Source organism: Dromaius novaehollandiae, chromosome 2, assembly GCF_036370855.1.
Source record: "Dromaius novaehollandiae isolate bDroNov1 chromosome 2, bDroNov1.hap1, whole genome shotgun sequence".
NCBI lineage: Eukaryota > Metazoa > Chordata > Aves > Casuariiformes > Dromaiidae > Dromaius > Dromaius novaehollandiae.
Window position 1 is genome coordinate 169752789 of NC_088099.1, and position 26042 is coordinate 169778830.

Here is a 26042-nt window from a genome sequence, read left to right on the forward strand (position 1 = left end):
CTTCACACTGATGTATCAAACTCTGGCAAAATGTAACAGAATGAAAAATTAGGAATTCTAGGGGAGTATTCCAGTCACATGTATGAAGGTTGCTTCCCCCCCCCCCCCATCACGTCCTCTTGTTTTCAACTGCTTATAATTGGCAGCTAAAACGTTTGGCCTAAAGCATTTCATGTCTGGCCTGCATCTTGACTTGAAACGTGCATTTTTATAGTCCTAGTTAACTGATGAGTAGTTTTCTAATCTAAAAATATGTATCTTTTAAGATTAATTTTTTGTTGTTGTTTAATGTTGTACTCTTTCTGCAGTTTGGTGTATGGGGTCAAATTCCACGGGGGAATTATTACGGTTTTACATTGTGTACTGTTTCTCCGTAGGCAGTGGGTCTTGTGACCAGAACTTCAGCCAGAGAATTGGTACTGAAGGCTGTATAGAGGCATGACTGGAATCCATACATTTATAGAGTAAATTATAAAATATGGCTGCAAAATCATTGGACTAGAAGCTATCTGAATTACTCTGTAGAGAGTTATGTTATGGAGAGAAGTTCCATTCCTCCATCAAAGGTAGATTCCTGTATTTATATTCGAAGAGGCAGAATTCACAGCCACATCATTTTTCTGGAATTAGATACTTAACTCAGTATTGTCTTATGAAATGGGAGCAGAGAAGAAAATGTTGCTTCCAGTTTAAACCCAAGGCTTCGATGACTGATCAGGGTATTTAGTTACTTGGGGGGGGGCGGCTGCATTCTCATCCTTCCTCTGCCTGAGGTAACATGAACTGACATCTTCTTGGACATCATCTTAACTATTAAGCTACAGTATAATTTGAGATACAGCTCTTAGGCAATTAAATATTCATGCATACAGAAAGAGTGAAGGAATGACTGTAAAGACTGATGTTTCAATCCAAGGACACTCACCAGAGTGAGGGGAGAGTTGTGTTCCTGTGCTCATTATTCTTAGATGTACACCCAGGTTTCCATGGCCAGAAAACAACATCCCAGATTAGAGCCCAGGATGAAGAAACACGTGTAATGCAAACAATGGCAAGAATTACCATGTTGTTAGGAAAAATGGGCACAGGAAGATGCACCTTTGGAGCATACAGTTTTTTTTACAGAAGGGCCAAATATTACAGAACAATTAATGCTCAAGCACAGTAACAAGCAAGAAGCTGTACACGTCTGGAATGTATGCTTTTTCTTTAGTTTCAGAATAATGTTTCTGTTAATCTTGGTGTCTGTATGCCAGAGGTTCACACTGTTAAGTATAGCTAAGCACATCCTGAATCCGAGAAATAAGTTAGAAGACTTGAATATTTGTGAGCTACCAAGGGAAGATGATGGAATAATGGAGAATGCCTTAAATAGCACTTTTTAAAAGCCCTCTTCTGTACATATGAAATGATTAAAAGGTAACAGGTCTGGTAATCACATCACAGGTAACAATGCCTGGTAATTAGACATAATTTTTGTGGTGTGAATGAGGCTGGGAATTGTTGATATAACAGTAAGTGGTAATCTAATTATTTTAAGATATATTCAAATAGTGTAAACACTATGCCTACTATCCTAAATTAAGACTTTGCTAATTTTTTTGAAAGCAGACATTTTAGCAGAGGTCTAATTTTTTAAAATGCAACATTATGTATTAAAACTGGTGAGATACCTGCAATTTGAGAGGCATGGTTAGGTCCACAACAAATATTGAGGGAAGGGAAATGCATCAGTATTAGTGACTCTTGCAGACTTAAAATTGTGAATATAGAAGTGAATAGTACTTTGTGTGCTGAACTTTGAAACTACTTTTTCAAAGGAGGAATACTGCAATCAAGGATTTAATCACAGCGAGAGAGGTCTGATAAGTATAATGTAGTTTTTAATGAACATTTGTAACTAAAACTTAATGCATCCTAGTAAAACTGGTGTCTCTCTTTCAGAAAATGTCCAAAATTCAAGTAGATAGGTGACCGAAGTAGAATAAATATACAAAAAGCTCTTATCATAGTAATAACAGAACAGGTTCCACGCTGGGAATATGGCAGCTGCATCAGAAGTATAGTGCATACAGGGAGACACAAGAATCTGAGGGAAAAATCAGCACAGCTGTTTTGGGAAACACACTTGAAGACTAGATGGGTGTCATGATGGAAAGTAATAGAAATGAGTTAATGCAAGGCATGGTAGGGTTTGGGGTGAAAGACAATTGTAGAACTGTGTGAATGTTGGGGGAATGGCTAAATCTGCGTGGAAAGAAACAGGCTTTGCTGAAGTTGGTATTATACAAAATGTGTTTTTCAGAAAGCCACTGACCTTTCCTGCTCTTGCTGTCTTGAAGTTTCAAGATAACTTCTTCTGGCTTGCTCCTCCTGGCTTACAGGACAGCATTTGAAGATAGCCAAACCGTGATTTCTGAACAGTGGCGGTGTTTACAAGCTGTGTGTGTCCATGGTGACCAAACGCTGCAACCACAAGCAAAGCTCTGCAGCGAGATTCTCGGAACAATTTCAGTTCCCAGCCCGGTTGTGAGGCCAGACTGTGGGATGTTTTGTTACCTACCAAGTGATGAGCTGTCGGTTAAATAGAAATGTAAGGGCAGTTTGGCTTATAAGAACAGGTTTTATAGAGGCCACTATATTTTGTGGGAGATAGTCTCAGCTAGCTATTAGTATTTGCTGAAGGAAAACGTATGACTCAAGCCCTGATCCTCCTTGGGAATTAGGTACCAATATCTACTCAAGCATTTCTAGTCCATTTATTTGGGGTTTCTTTCCATGAGGTTGGCAAGCAGTCCCAGATCCCACAAAATTAGGAAGGGATGTATGTATGGGAGGTGGGGGGCAGCCACACAGGGGGGGTCCATCTAGCCTCAGAGCCACGTGGGGGATCTGGGACAGTCAAAAGCCACACAGGGGGTCTGTGGGGTGCCAAAGTCATGCTGAAGGAAGAGTCTTGGGGGCCTCAAAGCCACACTGGGGGGCAGGTTCTCAGTCTGCATTTAAGGAGTTATCTGTTTATGTGTTTGGCTGATAGTTTCCGTTACAAGGAAAACAGTCCATTAATTCACCTTTCAATATAGTTTAATGCACTTAAATTATTTTCAGAACAGATGAGATTGGCTGCAAGTCTGCACACTAACAAGTGTCTTGTTGCATTTCTCATGTTTTTTATGTTCCGCTACATGCGGACAAGAATCAACACATTTTTAAAAACTCTGATAGACTGAGATTGCATACAAGAGAGAAAATTATTCATGAGCTGGCAAAAATGCTTTAAAATGAGGCAAAAGCAACCCAATCTCATTTCAGAAAAAGACTGGGACATGCAAACACAATACATAAAAATCTGATGTTTTGTAAGTTCTGTCTCTGTGTGTGTGTATATTATTCTTCGTGCCATGCTTTGTATGTTGGTGATCTGTTAATCGCAGTAGATAATAATAGGAGGGACATCTGTCCTTACAGAGAGAAGTGCTTTCTTGCTCCTGCTCTCAGTTTGTTTACATTTTGTACTTCTCTTTAACTTCAGCTAGGGAAAGTAATCTTAAAAGAAAGTTTGCATCTTTCCCTTTTCAGGTATGTGTGTATGATAACAAAATAGAACAAAACCCAACAAAAGCAAGCCAAAGCAGGATACAGCTAACAGTGTCAATGGTGTTGGAATGGATTACTTCCGTGCCACTCCTGGGAAGCAAAAATAACGAGCAATTGCTATCAACAGTGACTTTGGGATTCCTGCAAGAATGTCTCCTCCTATTTTTGTTGACTTCAAGGGTCCAATTGGTAGCGTTTTTCCTTTTATTTTTAATTTTTCAACTTATCTCATTATTCCTAATCAGTAATTTGGCAGTTCTCCATCTGTGCGCGTTATTGATCAATTCCAACCATTCCTTAAAAGAAACTGACAGATTTAATAATTTAAATATGAATTGCTACCTGTAGGTATAGATTTTTATCCTCTTTTTCTTTGTTACTTTTAAGAGAAATGCTGGGTGCAGTGTCTGAGTAAAATTCCTGCGCTGTAGGGTTAACTTTTGCAAACATTGAACACACTGGTTAAGCTTTGTCTGTGAAATGTATTAAGTGCTCTCCAGTACTCATCTCTGCTGTCTCCCTTCAGCGTGACTTTTATTCTGGTGCAGTCATGCTATTTTACTGTTCGTTATTCGCTCCTCCCAGGTTCCAGCTCTGCTCACGCGGTCAGGTGAAAACCGCAAGCAGCAGCACTGCCGCTGGGTCTGGCAGCTTCCCTTTGAGCTGCTCTCCTCTGTCGGCCTTGCGCCATCCCTGGAGCTTAATTTAAAAAGATAAGGAACTCAGTTTAAAAAGGCAATATAACCGCCACTAGGCGGTTATATTTTTGGAGGACTTTTCCTGAGCTTTAGCTGTGACTGACGAAGCCATTGCACCTGGGATCACTTACAGCCACCTTCACCTGCTACAAAACCCTGAACCGCCCCCGCCCGCGCTCTGCTGCCATCGCGCGTCTGAGGGGCGGCACTGCACCCGGAAGGGGGACGCGCATGGGCATTGCGTTCCGCCCTGCGCTCTGCTGCCATCGCGCGTCTGAAGGGCGGCACTGCACCCGGAAGGGGGACGCGCATGCGCATTGCGTTCAGCCCTGCGCTCTGCTGCCATCGCGCGTCTGAAAAGCGGCACTGCACGCTCAGTGGCCTTGCGCATGCGCATTGCGTTCCGGCGCGCTCACGGCTGCCCTCGCGTGTCGACAAGGCAGCACTGCAGCCGCCGGCGGCCACCGCTGCGTACGGAGACCGTTGCGGGCAGCCGGCGCACACGTGCGCGCTGCCGGTCGCCGCGTTGGCCGCTACTCTGCGCTCTCTCGGGGACGGGTAAGCGCAGGGGCCGCGCTCGTGCCCCCTGCCCGGTGCTCACGGACCGGGAGCGCTTTTCCCGAGAGGGCTTTTCCTTCTCGGTGCTTCCTGGGGGCGCGGGGACGGGCAGTGCCGTCTCGGAGCTGCTCCGCGGCGCTCTCTCCCCGGGGCAGCCCCAGCGCCTGCTCGCTGAAGCCCGCCGCTCTCTCGGGCGCGGGCAGAGCAGCCTCGGGGCGCTCGCTGCTCGGCCTGAGCGCCGGGGTGGCGCGGCGGGCTGCGGTTGGCGCGCGGGAGCCGGCCGGCTGCAGCGCGGCGCTGCGACCACGCGAGGGCGCCATTGCGGGTCTCGCCTCCCCCCCGCCTCGCGCTCCCCCGCCCCTCGCGCTCCCCCCGCCCCTCCCTCGCGGTCCTGGGCCGCGCACGCGCGGTGCGGCGGCGGGCAAGATGGCGGCGAGCAGGGCGGGTGTTTTGGCTGGACGGCGGCGGGCGAGGGCAGAGGCGGGCTGGAGTCGAGCATGTGGGGGCCGCGGTGAGGCGAGGTGAGGCGAGCGTGCGCCTTCGGGTGGCCGCGGGTGTCGGGCTGTGTCCTGCCAGCCGGGGCCGTCGCTGCGTGGAGGCGGCGGGGCGGGGGGGGGGGAGTCGGGCCGGGGGCCGCGCCGGGTCTGCGCGGCGCCGGGTCTGCCGGAGCGCGGCTCTGACTCTCCCTTTTGCGTGTGTCGCCTGTAGGGCCCCGGTTCCTCCCCAGCGCGGGCCGGGGCGTGCGCTCGCCCCTGCGGACGCAGCCTGGAGGAGCGGGGGGGCAGGCGGGCCCCGGAGCGGGATTAGGGCACGGCGTCGGCGGGAGGACGGCTCCTGATGCAATAGGCGTGCCCGAGAGTGCTGGTAGGTCATGAAGGAGTTTAAAACCTCTGGACCAAATAGGGTTAAGGTCAACTTGAGTTAGATACGATTAGTGCAGCCCCAAGTTATTTACTTGAGAATTGTGGCTAGGCAAGCAAGAAGATGGGTAGAAGACAGATGCTCCTGGACACCCTGAGGCCTCCACTGCCCCCAGGCACAGACTGTGGGTACCAGCCGACGTGGGCACCAACTGATTGGAACCCCCGCTGAGCCCTGCTCCCTCCTGTACAGCTGCCCTAAAGCCATGAGTTTCCCCGGTGCAGCATGTGTCGATGGGTCCTCCATTGCCTCTGACATCTCCCCAGGCGCTCGTACGCTGCGCAGGGGTCTGGATGTTTCCAGCAGCGGCACAGCAGCCTGATGCCTCCTCTCCTCTGGGATGCGGGGCCCTTGGTGAGTTCCCTGCTGCCTCCTCTGGCGTCCTCTGCGAGCTCATAAATCCCCCCTCCTCCTCCTCCTTCTCCTCCTCCTCCCCCTCCCCCACCACCCTGTCTGGTGGGGTGGGAGACCGGTGGCTCCTCCTGCCAAGCTGACAGCCACGTGGGGCACCCCTATGCGCTCCCTACACATCTGGGATGGCACCCCTGCCCTGAGGGCCCCGCAGAGTCCCACCCTTCCTGCAACCACCCCCCCAAAGCCATTAAACCACACAATATCAGGTAAAAATATCAGGTAAAAAAAAGGATTATTTTTTAAACTAATCTGTGGATAAACCATGTATGTAATAGTCTGGAAACAATTGATAAGCATGAGTAAAATGTAATTCAGGGTCTGATCCTGTAATCCATGCTCACAGATGTATAAATGATAACATTTTCAGTTTAAGGGCACAAGCAGTTCTAAAAATACTTGACTAATTTTGCTCATTTCCCAGTATTCTGTAGAGAGTGGCTATTTTAAAAAGTTAACCAAGTCTGTGTAGTTTTTATTAGGTGTATTAAAAAGATAAAAGAAGGAAATATAGCTCACATTCAAGCACTCAAATATGTGAAAACAGCTGAAATTGCTCTTACTGCACTAAGCTCATTAAATTGACTTGCTGGAATGTTGCATATTAGAATGATCAGACCAGAGTGTTAACAGCTTTAATGCTTTTATCTGGTGCAGTTTGCCCACCTCCCCACCTGAGGGTTACCGAGCAGGCACAGTCGACTTCCTTTCTGAGGGCTGTGATGCCGGGCTTCGTGCTGGTGTGTGAACTGCTGCTGTCTGTGCTTAGTGCAAAAAAGAGTTACTAAGACAGACCTTTGTGGTGAGAACCCTTGATAAAGTTCTGTCGGGAACGCATCCCGCTGTCCTCGATAGAAAAGCCACCCTGGATCTCAAGTTTGATTCGGTAACTGATTAAATGGATTCTGGTTTAGATCACGAATATATCACATAGTCAAAATTGTGCAATATTCTCCATGAACAGTTAAAGTGATTATTTCACTTTAGACCTTGAATAAGGAGATTGAATGAGCTGATAAACATTACTTGGTGTTAAGATGGTATGAAAATTTAATATCTTTATTCTTCAGTCTCGGTGCTGCAGGAGTCTCTCTCTCATCCTGGTAGATAATATTAATTGCTGTTTCTCTACCTATGGAGCATATGAGATTTGCCATGCAAGCTCAGAATGAATGCAGTTATCCAACAACCTTACACATTTAGAAAATACTTTCTGTAGCCAAGACATATAGCAATGTTATAGCATATGTACAACCTAAAAAGATGGTTTCCAGAGATGTATATGTATACAAGTTTCAGCCTTCTGGGTGTGTGACTATTCAGAGACTCCCAGCGAACTGTGTCCAGGTTAGCCTGTAGCCAAACAGGCAGACCCAGCACACTGTGCCTGTGGTGTGTTCAAGCCTAAAGAGACTTCAGGTGCACTGTCATCACCGGGTATCATGCTGACACGGTGTCCACAAGGGGTGGATCTTTTCTGGGCAATTCACAGCTGCTCTTAGACTACCAAATAGTCAGAATCCTATACGGAATTATTAATGCTTTTGCTACTGGAAAAAAAGAGAAAGACAGAGTACTTGATCTGCATATTCATAGCCTGAAAGAACAAAAAAGATATGGGATACAGAAAAAAGAAAGAGGATAATAATTTATTTAAACATAAAAACAACATTAAACTACTGCTTCATTGTTCTACTACCTTTGGCTCACAGAGCTTAAGTTCCTGGGGAAGCATGGTAAGGGGATGAAATAGGATTTTTTTTCAGTTTTTTTTTAGTAGCAGACTAGTGAAGGTGATATGATCAAGGTCCCTAATCTTTTTTTTTTTCCTCTACCCAAGAAAACTCAGAAGGATACATCACTGCTTTGACAGAGAGGGGGATAAAACAAAATCAAAAAAAAAAAAGAGCTCCTTTTTCAGGAGCAATTCCCACTTACTGTGATTTAAGCACCCACTCTGAAGTTCTGTGACTAAGTACATGGTCCATATGCTCTGACTACAAAAAACACTGTCCACAGAGAGCAAGGTCACTGTGATTACCTATGTAAAGTTTCCTTCAGGATGCCCGTTATCTGGAGAAACCCGTTGTTGCACATGATCTATCTTATATTTTCTCAACATATAATACAGCGATTTCTCAACATATAATACTTGAAGACCAATATAAATATTGTGTAGAATGATACTTTCTAAGTCATTAATTTTAAATCATAAATCAAAAATATTTTAAAAAGAGAGATTTGTTCTGCATTGTCAGAGAATAACTACTTCTAAAATAAACTAAAAAGGCTCTATAAATGAATAAATTTTGCAATTTTTTGCCTTCAATAGTGTTCAAAGGTTAAAAATGAATTAAAATTGTAAAATAAGTGCACTAGCTACTTATTTCATTTATTTTATCTTTCCCTTTCCTCCTTTGAATACTCTTTTCCTTAAATTGTATTTTCCAGATATTGCTATATTCCAGTTGTACTTTCTCTTTTTCTAATATTCTCTTCGTAAGTATCCCCTTAAAGCACTTTAAAAAGTATCTGACGAATATCGCTGTTTCTCTGTATTATGTGAATGATGTTAATTATCTTTACTTTTTAATGGTTTAAAAATTCAACTTCCCTAACTAAGAGTATGTTTTTAAAAAAGTAGCGATTGCACAGGGGATGCTCCCATTTTCTATTTTTGCTTTTCTAGATTAACGTTCAAATATTTCCTGATAGAAATGTATGTTTTTGCAGGTGGAACATTCCTCTGATAGGTACATTTGGTATTGAAATGAGTTAGTCCCGTATAAATCCTGGCATAGGACTTTCTTCACTAGTTTTAGGTGGATCTCTTCTTTCTCAAAGGTATGGCACTAGGTGAGAAAAAGGTGCCGTCAACCTGTAGTTATATTTATACCCGTCGAGGGGTGGGGATCTTTATGTAGAAAGGGGACACACAAAAGTGTAGCGAAGGGGCATATTTTTCTAAATGTGCCCAGGAAACCTATGAGATAGGTGACACAGAGAATTCAGAGGCCTTAAAACAGTGTCACCATTTGAAAAGCAAATTATAAGCTGCAGGAGTGTGTGCACTCCTGCAATGCTTAACATAACCACAGTCTTCACTTTGAACTATGCCTGACTATTGGCTTACATCCCGTTTTCATGTAGCAATATCCAAGGTAACACAAATCTGGCTCCAACTGTAATGTACGTAGGAGACAGCGAGTATTAAGACACCAAAGAATTCAAAATGTTTGAATCTGGAAGGACGAAAGAACAGCGTACTCAGTGATCAGCCTTTCAGGTGAAGGAGACAACAGCTGTGGTTTTGGTCCCTGTTCCCTTGATTATTTCTGCATGCATGGGTTAGTGACTATCTCATCTAATTAAAAATAAATACTGTGATCGAGGACCAAAACTCACAGGTCCCTCTTTTCCTTGACAAAGCCGTAACTAAATGCTGTTGAATATGTGTGATACGTTATGTGCAGAGCCCTTTAAGATTCCATCTGATTTCTTTGATCTTGTTTTAGGGTGCTTTCAGTCTATTTCCAGTGAGCTATAGTTTGCTCAAATATGTATATGTATATATGTATATGTTAACATATATATGTTTTAAATTCCTCTTCCCTTTGCATTACTCTACTGATTTTTTTTCTTATAACTGTCTCCTATGTCAAGAAGATTTAACAAAATGAAAAGTGTGTCTTCATAGCATAAAGACACATTTTTGTTAGTTACCATAATACAGACATGAAAGGAAAGATAAAAGAGAAGTAGTTCTTCAGATAAAGTCCGTTAAGTATTCATAATGTGACGACATAGGTGATTGTGATATTATCTAGACAGAAGAGCTCTGCCGAAGGTAGCTTTCAGACAATTATATTGGTAAAAAGAAAAACTGGTAAAAGCTGATGAAGTCATTAAATTTTCAAAAGTTACAAATTATCCTGTAAAGCTTCAGTGACTGCAAATTAGCCTTTGCTATAGCCCTCTGCTAACAAGCTATAGATCATTTTATTATTCATGAATTTTAGTAATTTCAGGACACCACAGGTCATCTTATGCTCATTTATTTGCTAAACACCTTGTGCTGGTATGCCTATGCTGAAAAATTGCTACTATTTACTTCCCGTGAGACAAGCAAGCAACAAAGTGGTGGATTTGGCCCCAGACATCCACTCTGCCAGGCAACATATACATCTTGCTGTCAGTGAAATAAATGAGCCCTTAAATTGACTGCAAAGCTTTAAGAACTGAAACTTACATGTCTAGTTATCAAACAGAAAGTTCAGAACACCTGCCAATATGAAACATAATTATGACAAGCTGTTACATTTTACCTTTAACTTTTCAGCTTTAACACCACAACTTCATTATAAGAATGTCCTCCTCCCTGCCCCTCCTTTCTCCCTTCCCCCAGACCCAGCTCCCCTCCCAAAAAACGCTCACTGCATTCCATTGTAAATGCTGAGTTAACGCTAATACACTGGGTTATCTATCAGCAGACAAAAAAAAAGTCAGACATATTAAAAATGCTAGGATTCCTCCTAAGAATAACCACAAATTTTCACAGATTACCAAAAATGGCTAACAGGGTATAGATATCTGACCTTTATAACCGCCTTTGAAGGCTTTTCAGAGAAAGTCAAAAATCATGAAACAAACTTACAGATTCCTTGTTTTGTTTTTTACTTAAAAAAATCAATTCAATTACTTCTATCTTATTTCACTGACCGACTTCATTATCTTTCCTTTTGGGTCGCAGAGCCCTACGGCACAGGTTTTTGCCACAACAAATCCAACAATTGATAAGCTGTTTACTGTTTATCCAAATGTTCATGGGAGGGCAAAAAAAGAAAAAAGCCACCAAAAATAAATGTTACTCTTCTTTAAACCCACTTTAAACTATGCCCTATGTGCACTATAACTAAATATCTTCTCTTGTGTGCATGTTTACCTCTGTTACAAACCACAAACAGCTATGTGAGAAGAACACTATTTAAAGGAAAGACTTTCTTCTTAGCTGTCAAGGAAGATAATATCTAGGCTAAAATTCCTTTCAGCATTTTTTATAGATATATATATATGTATATATATACACACATACACACATATATAAAATATGTATATATCAATATGAAGAGCTTAAAAATTACAACCCTTGACCAATTGCACCCTTCTGGTCAATAAAGTAAATATGAGCAATATGAGAAACAAATCAAATGTATGAACTTTACCTCTTTTATTACTTTGACCATATTATTTCTTTTTTTATAGCACCTGCATACTGTATTTTCATTCAAGAAATTTGATTGTGGATAAAGTAGTTCCTACATGTCATAGCAAAAAAATGACGTGCTAACCAAAGTTTAAGTCAATGTATTAGTCAAAACACACCTTCTTTTATTCTTTTTCTGACCTTTTGCTACAGACATAGAAATCTCACATATATATTGGGGTTAACAGGACTTCAGCAGGGCAATCTGTGTTTTAAGCAGGGTTTCTTGCTGGTTCAGGTACATTGTTTGTTCAGTGTTGGGATCCTATGTATTCATACTGCGTTTTCTGTGTTTTGTGTACTGATAATGAATTAAAACAGCAGAAAATCATATACGTATATTTTAAATGTGACATGTCTGATTTCATTTTAATGTGATTTGAAATATTTCACCCTGAATTTATAAAAAAAATCATTAGCACAGCTATACGCATTGTCTTTTCATGATTTTAATTTCTTATTCTTCAATTAAAAATATGCTAAAAGCAGATTTTGCTTAAATTCTGAGATAGTTTGGATAGATTTAGGACCAAATTGTGGCTGCTTTCTGTGTGCAAGCTTTGACTAGAAAGGTGACACAAACAAACATTTCTACCTGGTTTTCAAGGATATGTCAACAAGGTCTATTTACACCAGTGCACCATTTAGCACCACCTGCGTTCATGGAAATCCAGAAGTAGCACATGCCTCTGTTCACAGAAATCTCAGCCAGCTTTCTCTGATGCCTCGTACAACCATCACTGCAGCCACCACTGTCGAGCTAATTCAACTCTTCCAAAAATCAGCAACTGCTGATAAATTCTTGTCTTAATATAAAAGTTGTGTTTCAATTTTATCCATAATCATAATTTTGAGCATAACAAAAACAAGAGTAATATTCATATCAAACATAAAAAGCATGTGGTGTATGTGAATCCTTATGCCTTATCTCTGCTGCATTTACCTATTGGTAAATGATTCTGACTCTCACCTGAGTCAGAACCCAAATTCGGCATGTGCTGCTTATTCGGGTTGTACATAGATTTGCTGGGAATGGTGACAGAAAGGAGAGAAAACAAGGATTCGCCTGGTCCAGGTTAGATGTGTTTTGGCTGCCTCCTAGGCGGTGAACCCAGGTTTAGTCTCTGTCAAACACTGGAGTAAATGGGTCAAAGTGGTGTGTGCCAGACTTGGGAACCAATTTAAATTCCCAGATTATTTAGGTTAAGTGTAGTCAGACACATCAGAAGACAGCTGCTTTAGGACTTGTCTCACCTATCGTTCAACTACTCCGAGTTTCCAGTTCATGTGTGGTCGTCGACAGTTCAGATGTCTAAATTTGTTTTTATGAAACAAATCTGAATTTTTGTAATATGAGAGATTTTACTGTTACCCTGTAATACAGTATGGGCATTGCTAGCTCCTGGCCGTAAGCTTCGCACTGAGTTTGCACAGCCTCGGGACTGAGGCTGGTCAGGCTTGGCCCGAGTTTTGTCTGAACTCGTCTCGCCTGCAGCTCTGCTTCCCTCGACTTAGCTGGGGCAGCAGTTTTTCTAACTGCCCGGATGGCGATGGCTATTTTATTTTACTTGTGTTTATCTTTGTACGGTAGAACCATAGGTTGATAAACAAACAGGACAACAAAAAATGCACATTTAACTTATGTAAAAGGCCCCAAACACCAGAAATTCATATCCAACACAGAGCTGCAGACCAATGAAGAAAGAATGATGTAAAAGCATACTAGAAAACATATAAAAATAGCCCCAGATGAATCCTAGAGTGAGTAGGAGGAAACCATCACCATGAACATCATATTCCTCCCGGCGAAGGAGCCCAGATGCTGACAGCTCGCTCTAACACCCACCGTCATCCCGCCATAAATGAACCACAGACCTAGGACCTACGGAGCAGCGGAAGGGTGAACATAATACTGGGAAAAGAGGTAGAAACTCTGAAGTGTAACAATTTTAACAGTATTATTATTATTATTATTATTGAGGCTTTTTTGGTGTATAGAACCCTTCTTCTCATGTAACAATTTCTTCTGGACGAATAACGATCCTGCATTTAGACCGTTAAGATTCCCACTATATTAACACTAAATTCTTGGCTTTATATGTAAGGTATGTTTCCTCTTTGCCCATAAACAAGATTTTGAGCATAACACTATTATTTATTTTGATCCTAGTAATATTATATGTTAACATATAGGCAAAATATCATAATTAACAAATAAAAAAGTGTAAGTGGTTGAGAATATAGGCAGGATACATTTATATTCTCTTTTAGGCATGTGATCCCTGTCTTTAAACCTAATGTCAATCCAATGTGTTTTGGCTATTTCATATCTGTCATGAAAATCTATAGAGTTTAATGAGGCTCTGAGATTCTCTGGATGAATAAAAAAAATAGAAACATACAGAAATTACAGTAAAAAAATCAAAGAAATCTGAGAAAAGGAATAAATGGGCATGTTATTCTGTAAAAACAAATTGTAAGTGTTTTTTTCTCCTTTGAGTACTGCATTGACAGAGAAGAACAGAGCAATAGAAAAGTATAAAATAAGCCCTGTAGGTATCTTTAAGAGTCTACCTTTCTGGTTGAAGAGCAAAAGCTATAACTGGTCATTTCCTGTTCTTCTGAATTTGGCAAGTGTTATTTTCGGTTTCTGGGTTTTGTTTTGCTTTGTTTTTCCCACAGGGTTGTTTTTTACCTGGGAGGTTTTAGTAAAACTTTTCTCCTTGGGCTTTGGGTTCAACAATCTAATGTAAGCTGCCTGGGCTAAGTTTTATCCTATGCAACACTTGTAAGTTTGCACTAAATTTACAGAATTAAATCCATTAGACTCAGTTCTAAAATAGAAATTATTTTTAAATTGTCTTCATTACTCTTTGAAAGTTGTGAATTTGCACATGATTTTTTTGTGTTGCTGTTAAAATGAATTTTACCTTAATAACTTTCATTTAAAATACTTCTAATTGAATGATTTTAATCCAGGGAATCTGACTAAACTTTGGAAGGAATTTTCTGTGTTGATCACTTAGAGATAAGCAAGATAGCACTTGTGAATCAATGAGAGCAACGATGACCTCCAATATTAGTGCTTACTTGCGTTTGCCATCTAATACGGTTTTAAATCAGTTTCTGAACTTACTGAACAGAATACATTCAATTTGTAAATGCTGGTGAATGTTCAAGTGAAAAATCTCAGTAGATAGTGGGAAAGCAGAAAAAAGATTTACGATTACTATGAAAGAGCTTAAGTACTGAGTCATAAACATAGAATCTTTTTTATTCAGAGTTGTTGTATGAAGACAACTTTTATCGAATGTCAATATGTCTTTAACAGACCAGCTCATCCTGCAGTATAATGGTTTATCATTACTACTGAATGCCCCGAAATACAAACAGATAACTAAAATTCTCAGGCCTCATTTTCAGGTACCTGAGGGTACTTTACACTGTTCTATGAATAGAAGTGTACTGAAGCTTAGTAATATAAATGAAAAAATAATTTCTTATTTTTTTCTTTGCTTCAGTAATAGAACAGAATAAGACACCAGTGGAGTTCTCTATGAATATTAATGTTCAGGTTAGAAGCATAATCCTGAGATATATCTGTACAAGACACACAGTACCAGACTCTTCTTAAAGTCAAAGCTTTCATTTATTATTAAAATTTCAGCAAATATTATTTGGGATGCTAAATGAGATTATAAAAAAAAATTGAAGATCCATGATCCTTATCCCATTGACTTCCATAGATTTGTCATGTCCCCACTCTCTTTCTCTCTCTTTTTTCTCTTTCTCTCTCTTTTCCCTTCCCCTTCCCCTTCCCCCTCCTCTTTCACTTCCCCTTCTCTTTCCCCTTTCCATGCCTCTTCTCCATGCAATTCTTAACTGTTAGGTAGTAGGCAAAAAACTCTTGAAAGAATTGGGTTTAAGAAGTCCAATTGTGTAGTAAGATGGAATTGTGGAGGAAATGATGCCTTGTAAGTCAATAGACTAATACTGTAAAAAGCTATCAATCAGCCAAGCTTTATTTCTTTATTTCTACTGAGAGAAAAATATTTAAGATACTACTAAGAGTAATCCCAGTGAGATAAGCTCTATATACTAATTTATAAAGCATAATAAAATATTCTTTAATGAAGATTTTAGTGAATTTTTATACATACACACATGCACACACACAGAGATCTATTTTTGCATTCACAAACATATATTCATGTGGACACCAAAGAGTTTGTAGAAGCCAGTTACTCAAATAAAATTACAAATGTATTTTTAGCTAACATAAAATTCTGGTTCAGAACACTGTTTTGACAAAAACCAGCTCACCTCTAAGCTTCTTAATTGTCCCACTGATTTTATGTGACTAATATTTATTTCTCTTAATTCAGTTTTAAGCAATGCAGAATGTCTACAGCTGAACCAAACTAAGCTCTCCTCACAGTAAATGGAGAGACGTAGGCAATGAATAGGTAATGTTAATGTTAAATGTTTAAGATAATAATAACTGTGTTCTACGAGTTTCTCTCCAGTGATGATAAGCAGTGATCTGAGTGACTAATTCAGCTGTAAGCTTGGTAAGATAAATATTACCTCTCAACTCCCCTCTTACAGAAAAAGTCATATATATGAATAATTCACTGAATCAAAATACTAAACATGTTGTCTGGATTTATTACTAAAGAGGCTGTGTGTTTGTCTTCTGATGACACAAGCAGTCTTGCTAACATCATCGTACCACAACTATGTGCATCACCACGCACTGAGGCAGTCAGTGGCAGGTCACTCTGGGCTCTACCAGAACGAACAACACTTGTTAAAGAGCCAGTCCTGGAGACCAGGGGCAAAAGTTGCTTGTAGCTGCCATCATTTAAGGACACCGCAGCTGGACAGGCAGACAAAGCGGTGCTGGTAGGAGAGTGTAAATACAAGATATGTTCTGAGTCTTTCTGGTTGAAGACATTCTCTAAAAACTCTTCTACACATGCTGTGATCTAACACCCTCCCATCAGATATTTATAAACATCCCTGTGGCCCTTTGCTGGAATCGCTCCAGTAGCTCCATGTCTCTCTCGTACTGGGGAGCAAGGAGCCGGACCCAGCCTGACTCCAGGTGTGGCCTCAGCAGTGCTGAGCAGAGGGGAGGGATCCCCTCCTGCAACCCGCTTGCAACACTCTTCCTAGTGCAGCTGTTAAGCTCAGGCTGGAGCTGGAGCTAATGCAGCTCAGGACGATATCAGCCACCTCTGCCACGAGGGCTGTTGTTGACTTGTGTCCAACTTGTTGTCTGCCAGGACCTCGAGGTCCTTCTCTGCAAAACTGCTCTCCAGCCCATCAGTCCCCAGCTTGTCCTGGTGCATGGAGTTACTCTGCCCCACCACCACCCAGGTGCAGGCCTTTACATTTCCTTTTATTGAACTTTGTGAGGTCACTCTCTGCCCATTTCTCCAGTCTGTCAAGGTCCCTCTGAATGGCAGTACAACCATCTGATGTATCTGCTGCTCTTCTCAGCTTTGTATCATCTGCAAACTTGCTGGTGATGCACTGTGTCCCATCATCCACTTTTCTGACCTGTACTTCATCAAGACCATGAGGATATTATGGGAGACAGTGCCAAAAGCCTTCCTGAAGCCAAGGGAGACAACATGCCCTGCTCTCCTCTCATCCACCAAGCCGGTCATCTCGTCACAGAAGGGGATCAGGCTGATCAAGCACTATTTCCCCTTTGTAAATCTGTGCTGACTGCTCCCAGTCACTTTCCTGTCCTTCACATGGCTGGAAATAATACCCAGGATTAATTACTCCATCACCTTTGCAGGAATTTAAGGTGAGGTTGGCTGGCTTGCAGTTGCCCATATCCTCCTTCTTGCCCTTCTTAAGATAGTTGGGGTGACCCTGCAGGACAACATAAAAGATCATTTTGAAGCAACTTTGTTTAAACTGTCAGGATGTTCTATGGGAAATAAGTTTATATCAGTCAGTAAGTTCAGCAGAGTCAGCCCATTTGCCGTCTCTAGTTCCACCACAACCTTAGAGTAAGGCTATGGGCTGGGTCCCATTTAAACTTTAGGTGCCTGTGTGTAGACATCTACACCTATCACAGTCACACTGTATTCCTTTCATAGAAAGAAATCGTTACTTCTAGATTCATTTGATGTATTTCATATGTTTTTTGGACAGAACAAGGTGAGTTACACTGTTTTACACAGTGTTTTTTCCAATGCCTGTTCAGTAAGCAAAGGTTAACTGGCTCAGCTGCAGACAGCTACATTGTAAAACACAAATTTAGTTAGATGACTCTAGCGCTTCAGCACTGCAGGTAAATGTAATTTTCACAGTAGCAGGAGAGGGCTGTCAGTGGTGTAATTTCTGAAAGTCCTGGTCGCAGCTGGCAGAGGCTGCTTTTCTGGTGTGATGATCCGATTATAAGATCAGGGCAGAGCAAACAACCGATGATTGTTCTGATGCAAGAAAAAGACACAGTCTTTAGAGGTAATTAAATGGCCCCTTACGCTTTGGTGAAATAAATACATAAAATAAATTGAAATAAATCCTTACTGGAAGCAATGATTAACCAGAAGTGAACAATAATTTCTTTAGAGACCTGTAGGCTTTAACTTTCAGTGGACTAATAGCATCACAGGGGCCAAAATAGATGGCATTTTTATTTGATTTTAGTGATGACTTATTCCTTATGCAAGTAATTTTCTGTGAAGATAAGAGTTTACGAGAGAGAAATCCTGAAATGTAAGTAGCTTATATAAACATCTCTCCAAGGAAATCTGTATTTTAAATTGCATTTACTATTAAAGACATCATATCTTTAATTGAACTGAAAGAAAAATGTTTTCCACCATATTGTTCACAGATTTTGTAGGCTCTTAAAGTTCCATGATGGTGATATTTCTGATGTAATAGTTCTCCACCTTTAATCTTCATGATTTCATGAGATTCATCTATTTTATTCTCCCAACAACTTTTTATAATGAGAACACATTTTTTCTATACATTTTTAAGAGCTGTTATATGAATCAACATATGCAGTTATTAACGTGTACCTATATAGCAAAGTATATGTGTTAGAATACAAACGATTTTTTTTTCCAGAGATATTCATCATTGGTACCGTGTATCAACCAAAACCAATAGAATTATATGCTGCTTTCAGAATTAAGCAGCATGACTCCTACTGCACTTAAAATTTGAGCTCTTGCTAGTTCCTGGGGGATTCATGCATTCATGGTTAAATTTTGCTTCTCTGACACAGGAGGAAAGCTCATTTCTGCTACTTTTGCTTTACGTTAACAGAGCATGAAATAAACAAAAATTTATCATGATTCGTAGCATTAATTAACTAGACGTACTGATGTTCCACAGATTTCATTTACATCAGTCCCACCACAACAAAAAGATGTTTTGTCAGAACCATTCTTATCTTTCCCTTCCCAAATAATGTGTAACCAGGGAATAAAGTAAGAAATGGTATTTCATTTTGTACTACATAAAAATCATTTACTAATATAATGGGACCTACTGACAAGAATGAACTGTATGGACCAAGACACATGCAAATATCCTTCTAGCATTTAATCCAACATAATACAGATTTGTTTGTGTTTATTTATACATATATTTATTAATTCATGCTAGCAATCACAGAGAACTTCATGATTCAAAAAGCCTTAATTCCTCCCAAATTATCAAACATAACTTGTTCTGTCTTTTTTTTTCCCCACTGAATTCCCTTCCCCCCCCAACAACAAACAAAAACCCTTTCTTCCTAATAATTGGAGTGAATAATTGAGTTAAAAGGCTATTTCTGTACTAGATACTGCTATCAAAACTCTGTTCTTATACGGTGATACTATGCAGAACTACATAAGTTGTGGACCCCATCGCTGTGTTTTGAACAGCTTTGCTCTAAGAAATTTTCAGCCTTTTGTTCATCTATTAAATGTAAGGAACACGATGTACTCCTTCAGAGGTATTTATTGAAAATATTTTTCATTAGATCATGGTCAGTGTTGATCTCCGCAGGAGAATGTGTTGGTGGGGGGGATTGAAGGAGTTTCTTATTTTTCTGTTGTTGCATTAGATAAGCTTCTGAGCTGCCCAGTGTTGGAATCTGAGAGGTTTCAGGTAGCATTTTTCAGGGTTTCTTTTTTCTTTTGTAATTTATAGATTAGAGCTTTTCAGATTAATTTTACAGTGATTGTAATAACAATTAACTGCGGTGCTTATGCCTATTAGAGTTGAGACTGTGGCCTATGAAGATTAAATTCACTTGTCACTGAACTGTAAATATTTCTTGTATGAAACACAGTGATATTCTGCTAGTCTTTGTATCCAGGAGAATAAGACTGTTAACAAGGAAGAACCCTATGCCAGTCACTAAGAACCACATAACCTATGGAAATCTCTTAAGAGAAAAAACAAAATCTGACCAAATTAGCTGCCTAATTTCAGCACTGAAATGTCTAATAAGTAGTCTGTGGTCATCAGCTGTGAAATACAGACTACGAAAATCAGGTAGCATGGTTCCAAGCACTGTTCATGCAATTTTATATTAAACAGTACTGGATAAAATAGGAATAATCTAGCAATAAGGTCAGAAATTCTCAGGAAAGCCCTTGTTCAGATAAATGCCTGATCTCTCTTACCTTCTCTTATGGTCTTGGCTATACAGTGGTGCATTTTTGTGCTTTTTCAATGGGAAAACTGAACAATGTTTTCACCCTTGTGCTTAGGGTACTCTCTCAAATTTGAGGAACTTGGGTGAATATCCTCAGCAACCTGGTGAAAGTCTAGATTTCCAATGCCTTGGGACAGTGCTGGAACTGTTAGATTATTATAAAATGATTGTTGGCCCTATTAACTACAGAATAAACATTGAAAATGTTAATCAAAATCTGATCACATGCAACTTCTCAGATACTTCTGAAGATGAGAGATTTTGAAAATTCTTCAGTCGTATCTGGACAGTAATGAATTTTAAGAAGGAGATGGACGACTTTCTGCTCTTTCTACTCAAAAAGTATGTCTTTAATCATGTACATTTCAACTTATAGTTTAGTTACTTGATTATCACAAAAGGACATAGAGTATTTGAGGTATAGATCATAATGAAAGATCATTTTTCTGGCTTGCTATTTGAGATTTTGGGAAATTTCAGCATATGGCTTCCCAGGTAGGTGGAATATAGTTAAACAATTTCTGGTGAAATGTTGCACTAAAAAATAATGGATCAATTGCTTCTGTTAGAAGAATCAAACTGAAAGCTATCGTGAAGAATTTGCACACCTAAAACTGTATTGATTTTTCTACACACCATTACTTTGTTTACTGGATATGGCTTTTCTATCACAACAACAGTTTGCTTACTTTCTTTAAAAAGCATCTCTACAGCTTTGGCTTCAGATAAGCCTCTAAGCAACTTAGCAGCAATTATCATTTAGGCTGCTATGCTTAAATAGGAATTGAAAGAAACTCAGAAGCAGCCTCTTGAACGGCCCGTTCTTTCTCTGCCCTTTTGTGAAGATCGCTTTGCATTGGAAGCCGCAGGACCCGACAGTTCAAAGACAGCCCTAGCAGTACTCTGCTGTCTCACATTCTTTCTACTGACTGGCATTTGCTTGGTGAGGAGTACAGGACTCCTGCGTGTGCGACACACACCAGTACCCTCTGAACAGAGGCTTGGGTGCTGGAAGTACTGGTGGGCCTCTGCTGAGCTTTCTACATGGCTAAGGAGGGGCACCAGAGAGGAGAAGGTCTTCCAGTCAGTCCTTACTTCCACATGGCTGGGGCCGTAAAAAGCGGAGCCAAAACACACAGGAATGGCCAGAGGCTGCTACTCCAGACTCCAGAAAGCGAATCCCCATCTGGCCAGAACGCAGTCCCCCCCACAGACAAATATGCTCTGGAATCACTCGCCCACCTCACGGTGTTCAAGGTCAGCTCCAGACGCACAGCCCTCTCCAGCTCCCCCCTGCCATACACAGCTCAAGCACACTGCCAGCACAGCTGGGCCACGCACACAACAGCCCTGCTTTGGCCAGTGGCTTGTCCAGAGGCCCTCCACCCCAAGGAAGCACCTCGTGGATTTCTGTTCAATAGGCAATGTTTTATTTCAGTCAGCTGATCGCACTGGCTCCGTGGTAACACTCTGGACTGCCTGCTCCTTCCTTGCCTGTCTTGCCTTCCCGCTGCTCACTTTCTGCACTCAAAGATGTTTTCGGAGGACCTCCTAGTTGCTCCGAAGATTCCTGAGCTCCACCCAGTTGTCTCTGAGGACTTGAGCTGCTGCCTGCTGCACACTGGGATGCTCGTCTCCGTGGAACAAGTGGAGAGCTGAAAACGACACAGGCAGATTCCTAAATGACTGCCAAAGCCCAGGACCGAACGGTCGTGCCGTCCCTGACTCTCTGAGCGAGCACCACTCGAGAAAGCTGGGCAGCTTTCCCTGGGCTCAGTCCTGGGAGAGGGAGGGAAGGGTGGGAGATGAGTGGTCTGCTTTGCACACTGTCACTGCAAACCCTTGGCCTTCTGCACATAGTCAGCGAGGGAAGCTCTCTCCTGGCACCAAAGCTTCCTCCATCAGGAGTCTTCCATCTCCCTCTAAGTGGCCAGGAGGCTTCTTCTACTTCAGCCATTTGGCCAAAGGTGTGCAAAAGCTTAGTTTCTCAAGAGCCTGACTTTTCCCAGCGGTTACCCAAAAGACATTCAGAGTTTATCAGGAGCTTCTCTCTCTGGGGATGCAAGAGCACGGAGGCCATGTGCAGCTGACATAAAGTCATACCCAGGATGAGTTTTGGGGCACGACACCAGAGAGAAGGGGCAGCGTTGGGCAGTGGAAGGTGGTGACATCTTTCCATGGAATGCAGGAAGGGCAACTGTAACCTACCTGTGCTCAGAAAACTCGTACTGTGCTCTCTCAGCCACTGGCTGTCTGCGTTTTCCAGGATAACACCTAGTCGCACAATGCAAATAAGTAAACATCAAGGCACTTCCTGTGGTAGCCCTAATTCCCAATCTAGTCGCTTCCTGGTCTTGGACAATGGATGATAGGCTTTGGGGAGCAGGGGAAAGCTAGAAATACCAAACCAGAAGGGTCCCTCCCGCTTTAAAGTTCCTGGGCAGAAGCAGGAGGCAGAGCTGAGCAACTGTGTGCGCCAGGGGCCAAGCCTAATGTGGAGCACTAATTCCACTGTGCCTTTGCTAGAGACTTCAGCCCCTTTACAGCCTGTAACTAATTCCTCCTGCTGCCACCCTCCTAAGGCAGGTGACTGTCCCTGGTGCCACTGCAGAGAAAGTGGAGATTGTCCTTTGCTGTCTCTTGCAGGGAGGAGCAGAAGAGAATATCAGCTTTGTCTCTTACCAGCTAATCGGATGGCTGCAGTCCGCATCCCCCAACACGAGCTCCAGAAGTAGGTCTGGAGGGTGCCATAGACGCTTTCCAGAAGCTCTGGCATGTCTCTGGCCTGGTAGAAAACAGAGAAACAGGAGTTCTTTGGCTGAAAAGGCCCTGCCATTGACCCTTGGCAAAGAGGGCAGATGAACTAGGAGAGGAAGGAAAGAGACGGAGGCTGCAAGGAACTGACAGTTCCCATCATTGCCATGCTAGTTCCCACCCTACCACTTCCCAGAAGGCCACTCCATGCTCCAGGTCTCTGAGCCAGGGAAAGTCACTGCCACCAGGCAGTCTCACCCTGGGCCACAGCTTACTCACCAGGTGACTGCAGACAGCTTCCTGGAGCTCTTCTGCACTCTTCTCGGTGTTCAGAGCAACTTGGGTTTGCAGCTTCTGCAGGCCCAGGAATGGAGTGCAGAGCAGGAAAGTGCTTCGACAGGCCTGAAAAGGAGAGTTGCCCCAGCTCAGCCCTCCCCAGGACCAGCGAGGTGCCTTTCAAGGGACCTCATTGAGCTGAGCCCTGCTGTTCTCTTTCAAGAGGGGGGGATGTTTCACTCAACGCCATTTATAGAAAGGAGAGGGGAGGGATTGCAACAGCAGCCACTGTTCCCCTGGCCTGGTATGTGGCACTCCAGAGAGAGTATCGGTGCCTGAGAGCTGTCGCCGCACGATAGCTGTTAACTGATGTGCCCTTGGGAGAAGCCCCGGATCTCAGGAAGCAGGGGAGATCAGAAGGGACATGGTCAGCAAAGGCTTGGAGGCCTGAGCACTGCGGAGTCTGGGAAGACTGTCCTGCACCTCAAACAGAAAATGCTGTTGGAAGAGTTTGAGGTTGTCTTTCCATGCAGAGACATTATCAGGAAGGCCAGTATTGCTCTGCTGTTACCATGTAGCACCCTCCTCATGAAGAAAGAAGTGAAAGGTGGCTCTTACATTGCAAACTTCTGGATCTGGGTCCTGAAGATGGAGCATAATTCTGGTCCACGTAGAAGTTGTAATTTCTTTGCCGAGAAAAGATTTCCATTTCCTCTTGGCAGAGGAGGCCAGGACTCCATACAAGGTGAAGGCTGAGGAACGAAGGACTGCCTCGTCCTGCAATCAGGAAACCCCAGTCACCAAGTTGCTGCCTAGGACCCCAAAACAAACATCTCCTGGCCAGCCAAATGCTGAGCCCATATCCTGAGCAATGGTTCTAGGCAGTTTGTCCAAGGCCAGAGGATCAAGAGAATCCATTTCTTTGAAAGACACCATTTGGCATCAAGAAAGGGTTGCCTTATGCTGAGTCTTTCCTTGTCCATTGCTCAGCTTCTCAGGACCGTGCCTCCTGAGCTACTGGGCACTTAGGCTTTTGGTCTCCGAGGTCCTCAAACACTTTACTGGCACCTGACAGAGAGCTAAAAACCTAGAAGCTCTTGGACTCCAAAGTTCCTAGACTCAGAGCCACCTGGCAGCCTCACACGTTCCTAAGGCTTCAGGGCTTTCACACAGAGACAGCCCTTCAGGTGGCCTGTAAGGGAGTTGTAAACAGTCAGTTTCCATTTCCCTCAGAAAAAGAAAAAAAACCCCTCAGATTCAAAAGGCTCTACAAAATGGAATACTTGATTCCAGTTGGTACTGCTCTGTGGAAGAACTCCGGCTCAGAAGACTCTGTTGTGGTCTGTCATACCACAGCATGGGCACCTCTCATGTCAGAGCAAGTGAACTCCCGCCATTTGCGAGGAGCATCTAAGCAAGTCTTCCAGACTGTAGAGGCCATGGAGAGGAAGAGGCAGTCCAAGGCGCAAGCCCTCCTTTCCAGGGTAGATGCTGAAAAGACCCAGGGTACAGAGCTAGGCAAAGGAGACCCTCAACACCCCTCTTCCTCTCCATTGACAATGAAAGAACCTGTGAGGGCTAGACCAGACATGGAGAACTACTGTGAAGGGAGGTGACGTCCTCCCTCAGTGTCCAGCCTTTCTTCACTCCTTCCCAAGGGCAATGCAAAGGTGATTAGCTCGCTATGGAGCTAGGAATCAGCAGACATCATCCCAAGTCTCATCAGTTTCTCTTCAGGCTTTTCTAGGAATGAGGCTTCTTCCCTGAACCCAAACAGTCCTCATCTGTGCTTGCTCACATCATACCTTTCAGATGATCTCACAGACTACTAAAACAAGAGTTACCTACTGCTCGTTCACTTACGACATCAAAGAAAGTCTTGGTATAAAGGGCGATTTCTTTAAAGGTGACTCCAATGTCCTTCTCTCCCAGCTCTGCCACCACTTTCGCCAGAGCTGACAAACTCTCGCCCACGATCTCAGAAGAGGTGACGTCCTTGATGGCCCTCATTAACGCCTTCAGAATGGCCTTCTTGTGCTTTCTCAGCTGTCAAAGCAGAAGGCACACAAGAGCTCCTCACCATTCATGCCTACAGCAGAAGTTCTTTACCATTTCTCCCAAGAACAGAATTGGCAAGAAACCAGTCCAGAGCACACCTTAGCCCAAGGCTACACACTCTGTCTCCAGTTGCACCTTTGAAGCCAGAGTGATGTCGGAGAATGGAGCATGGTCTTAAGACACACCAGAATTTCCCTGTTGTGGTTGGTCCAGCTTCTGTAAGCCTTGTGCAGCTCTTTACCAGGACCTGTCTGGTTAGGAGCTTTCTGTAGTGAGTGCAAGCTCATGCTCACCTTCTCAGGTGCTCCACTGGCCAGATTGCCCAGGCCCCTCACTGCCATCCGGCGCACAGTGCTGCTGGCATCCAGGGATTTGTCCACCAATGCACGGCGGACAGGCTGAAGTAGCTTCCACTTCTGAAGCACTGGCTCCTTCATCAGCTAGGAAAGAGCACCATGACCATTAGCATTAGATTGATCCTGAGCACTCATGGCACATGCGTAACTGTTCATGGATTCCAGCATGGCTGGGATACTTTCTGCTAGGATCTTCCTGGAGAAAGAGATGGCCGAGACAGCAGCTTGCAAAGACAACTGCTCTCAAGCCTTCCTTTTCCACCTTCTGTCTTACCTCAGCAAAGAAAGATGCTGCCATGATCCTCAGGTTTGCTGATGGCGAGTCCAGCCATGGCAAGACAGCACGTATGGTGGTCACCGTGACCACATCAGTTTGGAGGAGAACACTGCACACACAACACAAGAAGACAAGAAGGCGACAGAGTATGAGGTTCCAACAGTCAGCTGCTGTGATGCAGACGGTC

At 42.8% G+C, this 26042-nt stretch overlaps 1 protein-coding gene and 1 long non-coding RNA gene across 3 annotated transcripts; one reads left to right on the forward strand and one right to left on the reverse strand.

The window, feature by feature from the left end:
- Positions 1 to 4761: 4761 nt before the first annotated feature.
- LOC135327652 (uncharacterized) lies at positions 4762 to 11875 on the forward strand. Of its 2 annotated transcripts, none has more exons than XR_010388082.1 (2): positions 4762 to 4853; positions 5562 to 11875. It is a non-coding gene; the product is annotated as an uncharacterized LOC135327652 (long non-coding RNA). The 2 variants fall into 2 exon arrangements; XR_010388081.1 differs by lacking the exon at positions 4762 to 4853 and adding an exon at positions 5247 to 5374.
- Positions 11876 to 21541: 9666 nt separating this feature from the next.
- LOC135327653 (protein maestro-like) lies at positions 21542 to 25624 on the reverse strand. The gene is made up of 7 exons (XM_064508045.1): positions 25516 to 25624; positions 25028 to 25210; positions 23783 to 23941; positions 23168 to 23290; positions 22817 to 22919; positions 22343 to 22408; positions 21542 to 21789 (listed from the first exon to the last, which is right to left on the reverse strand). The coding sequence occupies exons 1-7, from the start codon at positions 25561 to 25563 to the stop codon at positions 21686 to 21688; spliced, it is 786 nt and encodes a 261-aa protein (XP_064364115.1). The 5' UTR covers positions 25564 to 25624; the 3' UTR covers positions 21542 to 21685.
- Positions 25625 to 26042: the final 418 nt, after the last annotated feature.